We start from the raw sequence: 6,000 nt of genomic DNA on the forward strand, positions 1-6,000 counted from the left end.
ATGATCTGCATGGTCTTGATTAGCTGAAGAAGGAGGGACGGCGAAATGAGTTTGAGCGGCATAAGCTCCAAGCACTGAATCAACGTCAGAAAATGGTACTATTTCAGACTGATTCTTGAAATAATGTTGCTTTAGAGATATGAAAGTAGAAATAACTTGCATGTTCTAGTGTTTGTTTAGCCTGGTCATATTGTGTCTGAGAGGTTCCGGTCCCATAATTTCAAACTTTAGGAATGGATTGTTTCAACTGGATGCTGTGTCACAGTAATTGCTGCAGAAATCAACAAAAGGGAAAGAAGTTGAAGGGGAGAAATTTTCACGGGATATAAGGATAACTTTTTATTTTAATAACTACGATGTCTAATCTCATTCAATTAGTTTGTACGGCTTTAAGATTTGCTTATCCATAACTACTGCCCACAACACGTCCTCTCATTGCTTTAGATGGCATATGAATTTAATTACCTAACTAACATGACTTCCTCTATTCATGACAATAATATGCTGATATGTGTTACTCTATCAAAATATGAAGCACTCATACATTAATATTAGCTCAAATCAGTTCACGAGGGCTCCTTTTTAACATTTCTCTTGTACCTATGACAAAGATGTGATTCAGCTGCATTTTCTAAACTCACGCGTTATGTGTTTGTTCATCAGCTTGTGCAAGTTCTGGCTGTTGAATATGCTAGCAAGAGCCAAAGAGGGTTGATAATGCAACTGTTTTAACACTTTTCATGTACAATATTCAAGTCATTTATGCCTGTGATAGCGATTCTAATTCGTGCATTTCATATAACCAATTAGGCATTAAGATATATTGATGGGTTGAAGAATATCAAAGAATTAACTCAACGTGTGACTTAAAGTAGGTAGCCAGGTAAATTATCTACTTTCTAGATCTCAAATGCCTATTGTTTGTCACTGATAACTTTCCAACAAGAACAAAAACCCTTAATTTCCCAAGTGGATTAATTTATATATCATGCTTAAGAGCAGATATGTACATCGTCCCAGTTACTATGAATGTATGTACATATGGTATTCATGCATAAAATTATTTTCTGTAGAAAAATATAGATTTTTTCTGCAGTTGCCAGGAAAAAACTTTCATAATGTTTTGTATTTCTTTTGTTAATTAGGTCTGTACTCTTTTCTTCGTATTAAGAAGCGTCCCTCTTAAATATAACAAAAAGCTCTTGTTCTATATAGGTTCTGCAAAGGAAGACAGAAGAGGCTGCAATGGCAACCAGAAGGCTGAAAGAGTTGTTAGAAACTCATAAATCTTCAATACGTGATAATGCAGGTGATTATTAGCCCATGAAAGATACATATTTTGTTCATCAGTTTTATTCTAATATCTTCCTTTTTTTCCAGTTTGCACAAGTGGAAATTCTCCAGCTGCTCAGGTAGTGTATGGAATAAGATTTGAACTACCTACATGTTCCATGCATTTTATTGAACACTTTGACCCATGGGGAATATTCCAAATCTAGAAATCATGGTCCTCACTTGCAACTTGAATAGCGCTTGGGTTGGATGGGTGCCACATCTATTCCATGTGATCTGAGAAAATCCATGACCCAAACTGCTCAGTCTGCTTGATTGAAATAGAAATTATTGGGCCTCTATGCATCAGAGGTCTCCCATCTTGAACTTAACATTCGTTTTTTTAGGGAAAGTTGACGTTTAGATTTACGTTCATTTACCTGAAAAAAATGTGCTGATTCATTTGCTGCAGCCTCAGCGTAATGAAAAATCACTGCAATGGTGGCTTGATCATGAATTGGAAGTGATGGTGAATGTTCATGAGGTCCGTTCTGAATATGAGAAGCAAAGCCAAGTGTATGTACTCTTCATTGGTTTCTCTCTCTCTCTCTCTCTCTCTCTCTCTCTCTCTCTCTCTCTCTCTCTCTCTCTCTTTGATGCTTGAATTGGAAGAAAGGTGGCTTCATAATGCAGCTCAAAATTCTCCCTTTTTTTCCTTGAGAGAATCATCATTATATTCAAAACAATAATGTCACCATGTTTTTGGATCTAGACGAGCTGCAATGGCAGAAGAATTATCTATATTGAAACAAGTGGATGAAAACATATCTAAAGGTTTTAGCCCACCTAAAGGAAAGAATGGAGCATCTGCTAGGTATGTCCTTCCATTCATATTTTATTTTTGCAATATGTTTGATCATGCATGCTGGGCATAGGGATGCAAAACAGCATATAAGATGATAAGCATGTTAGACTGATTTTTGGATAGAAAAAAACTACTATTTTGGTTCCTTTTCCCATCAGGCTATCTGCAATGTCTCCAGATGCAAGGCTGTCGAGAATCACATCACTAGAAAATATGTTGAACATATCTTCAAATGCACTTGTAGCAATGGCATCACAACTCTCTGAAGCAGAAGAACGAGAACGTGCATTTACAGGGCGCAGTCGATGGAATCAACTGCGTACAATGGGAGATGCAAAGAGCTTGCTTCAATACATGTTTAACGCTGCTGCTGATGCCAGGTACCTTGAACAAGTTTGCTTGTGAAACTCATTTTATTTGGTCTATTTTGTGATTCTTTATGTCAAGTTTTTAAGGGAAGTTTGTGATCCTGAATAACCTGTTCTGTTCTCACATTTGTTTATGCAAATACTTCTCTGGCTGATTTACCAATTTTTCATAGCCTACGTTTTTAAGTATATACCAAAAATTATTTACAGATGCCGATTACGAGATAAAGAAATTGAAAACAAGGAGATCAAGGAGCAGATGGATGAACTTATTAGTTTGCTAAGACAGAGTGAAGCACGAAGAAAGGAAACTGAGAAGCAGCTTAGGTTGAGAGAGCATGCTATTGCAGCTTCTTTGATCCCATCATCATTGGTGAGACTATATTTATCATGATTCATACTTTCTATCCCCTTCTGGTCTTTAGTTTGGTTTTGAATCTATCTATGCATAGAATTCAAGTACCACTACAACCCTTCATTTGGTTTCTGCCATGAAGGGGCATTATGGTTGGTGGCCACGAGTTGAAAGTTGGAACTGTCTTACCCAGGCCTGCTCGATTGAGTCCAAATTTGGTCAGAGGGACTTGATCAACCCAATTTACTAAGTTGGCTACACAATATTACTGTCACAAGTTTGACTTCTTAGTTCTTTCAAGATTCTGTAGAAGGTTGGAGAGTGGAACACCTACTTAACTTACAGTCCAGATTGTATGACAAGGATTTGGTCGACTCCTTGCACTAGGTTACACAAATTTTCTGTTATATTTTAGGCATCTTTCAAGAGCCTAGATATGGTGCAGGAAGAAGAGTGAAGCTCTCAAGTTGATGTTTTCTTTTATTTTAGTTTCTTTAATGAAACAAAGCTTTGGTAACCACACCAAATAGCTTTTGCAACAGCTGGAGCTTGCTATGATGCCAACCATCTTATTGAGTGTCATTGATTCTAACACTTTGGAATCCAGTTCTCTCATGCAGATTATGTTGCTCCAGTTTCTTAGTTTTCCATATTTGATCTTTTGTGTTGGTTCAAATGTTAATTGCCAGTTGTGGTTGTCAGTCTGTTATACTGCAACTGGTCCACTGGTTTAATTTATGGTGTGTTAGCTTGTTTTTGTTAGAATTAACATGCACATGCATACGTGCATGCACAATTGCTCTGAGTTCAAAACTTTGACTGAAATTTGTAAGAATCTGAACCCCCATTGACAGGCAAGTCCAAATGTATCTACAAAACACTCTGCAAATGACAGCAATGGTTTGTCCTCCCCTACGGGAGTATCAGCACCAAAACAACTTAAATATACAGCCGGAATAGCAAATAGCCCGATTTCAAGACATGTGCTGCTCCCCAGCCAGACAAGGAAGGCACGTCAACCCATTGTAATTCTCTTAATATTTTGTCACAACATGAATTTTTAGCTAATTTGGATTTAGTGTTGCAGACAACCATGTTCGGGCAATTAACTGTTGGGAAGAAGCTGGCAGTGGCTGGACAGGGAGGGAAGCTATGGAGATGGAAGAGGAGTCACAACCAGTGGCTTCTTCAGTTCAAGTGGAAATGGCAGAAACCTTGGCGACTATCAGAGTGGATCAGGCATAATGATGAGACTATCATGAAAGCTAGACCACGTCCACAAATTTTTAGCTAGACCACGACCACAATTTTTTACCAATGTGATGTGATGCCATACTGTTTTTCATTGAACCTGCAACCGTACATCTGCAACACGCTGCCACAGGGTGTAGATAAAAGTGTAAGGAGTTTTCCTTTGTTCAATTCCTTATCTACCAGAACCATGAAAGATAATCTGCCTGACGCATGCAAAAAGTTTGAAACTAGTAATCAGAATAAGAAATAATTTTCTCTGTTTCTTGGGTAGCTACTTCACTTTGAAGATCATTGTTAGACTTTTGGCTTGCTGTTTTTTATACAACATTCGCTACCATGTTATTTGGTTTTTCTTACTAAAAAAAAAAAGAAACTTCCATTCATCTTATATAAGCGCTGGTACGTGTTTAATGAATGGCATTTGACTTGCAGGATTGGCTGGTTTTGACAAAAGTTGGATGTCTCAATGGAGAAAAAACTATTTGCTGATATTTTGTTGGGTTTTTTTTTTCACTTATTGGAGAGTAATAACACTGGAAGCATCTATGTACAGTGGTGAGGATGCCCCCAGCCCGTTGATGGAAAGGTAGATTCTTGGTCATGATTTGGAAGCTTTTGTGCAGCTAAAGTTTTGTGCTCTCTCTCTCTCTCTCTCTCCTTTCAATTTTTTGAGGAGAAAGGGAAAGGGATGGTTCTCATTTCTCATGTGTTCTTTTGGTGTTGATGATTGTTCAAAATCTGGAGTTTGTTCTTTTATTTGTGGACCTTATTGTTTGTTCTGTATAACTATGTTCATTGTTCATAAAAAAAACTACGTTTGTTGCAGTGAAAGTACTCTCTCTCAAAAATGTTTATTACCTGCTTTAAATTGCACGATAACAAACAAGGTAATGAAATCCTTGGAAGAAGAAAAAGGCATAGAAGATGAAAACCGGAGATTTTGGAGTCGACCCAAATTCACTATATCGAGCCAGTATCATGAATTTCCTATGTAAACGTGAAAAGTTGCTAGCTTGATTTGCCTAGGGTGCTAAATGCAAATGGTCTTGCACATTATGAGCGTACAAATCTCCAAGGCTGCAAATTCTTTAGACATTTCTTTACCTCATTGATTTGAGAAATGCGTACCATATACCGTAGAAACTCGTTTCTGCTATATTATGAGTGACTACCAAGTTGGTGTCCGTTAACATGTCTGCATACAAACAATTTGATTATATATATATATATATATATATATATATATATATATATATATATATATATATATATTATGACGAAGAAAAACCCTCATGCCAAGAACCAGGTCTCTTAATCGGCCCACCACCCTGTGAGGTAAAACTCCGGGTTGAGGGCATAACCATCAAGCCTTACATGCGCCAACCATGATAAAGCAATAGCAGCCCCCATGAGGACTTCATCTTCACACAGGACCCTGCTGACCACATGGGTAACTACCATGGTGGTACTATCAAATATTGTGATTTATAAAAAAATTGATTATAAATGTTATATATATAGTTATTGTAATTTAGAGATAAACCACCCAGCTTTCACCTTGCAGGGGACGTTATCCGTGGGTTTGAAGCTTGTGATGTCCCGTCCACTTGATGACATTTTAATGACTCATATCAATTTTTTTTAAGAATCATATCATGTATTGAAAACGTATATTAATACTTTTATAGGTCATCAATATGCATTTCAAATAAAAAAACAACTTAAGTCCTCATGTACCAATCAACAAATGCTTTCACAAGTACTGGTACCCGGTTGTGGCATTACCTTGTATCGATAACAGTACTGGTACCCAGTTGTGGCAACCATGCATGCGAAAACCAATCAACAAATGCTGAACATGCAGCTGACACCACGTTCCAGGCACG

General features: G+C 37.4%; 1 protein-coding gene across 1 annotated transcript in view; it reads left to right on the forward strand.

The window, feature by feature from the left end:
• Positions 1 to 4,945, forward strand: part of LOC149838751 (kinesin-like protein KIN-4A) — a 53,829-nt gene extending 48,884 nt beyond the window's left edge. Inside the window, exons 17-26 of the mRNA XM_090007783.1 lie at positions 24 to 95; positions 1,216 to 1,309; positions 1,381 to 1,412; positions 1,745 to 1,848; positions 2,045 to 2,146; positions 2,296 to 2,517; positions 2,716 to 2,878; positions 3,715 to 3,870; positions 3,948 to 4,259; positions 4,547 to 4,945. Coding sequence (XP_089863909.1) covers positions 24 to 95; positions 1,216 to 1,309; positions 1,381 to 1,412; positions 1,745 to 1,848; positions 2,045 to 2,146; positions 2,296 to 2,517; positions 2,716 to 2,878; positions 3,715 to 3,870; positions 3,948 to 4,154 — 1,152 coding nt within the window. The 3' untranslated portion in view covers positions 4,155 to 4,259; positions 4,547 to 4,945. The remainder of the gene's footprint in view (positions 1 to 23; positions 96 to 1,215; positions 1,310 to 1,380; positions 1,413 to 1,744; positions 1,849 to 2,044; positions 2,147 to 2,295; positions 2,518 to 2,715; positions 2,879 to 3,714; positions 3,871 to 3,947; positions 4,260 to 4,546) is intronic.
• Positions 4,946 to 6,000: the final 1,055 nt, after the last annotated feature.

Source organism: Nuphar pumila, chromosome 5 (genome assembly GCF_984573655.1).
Source record: "Nuphar pumila chromosome 5, dmNupPumi1.hap1.1, whole genome shotgun sequence".
In the NCBI taxonomy this organism is placed as follows: domain Eukaryota; kingdom Viridiplantae; phylum Streptophyta; class Magnoliopsida; order Nymphaeales; family Nymphaeaceae; genus Nuphar; species Nuphar pumila.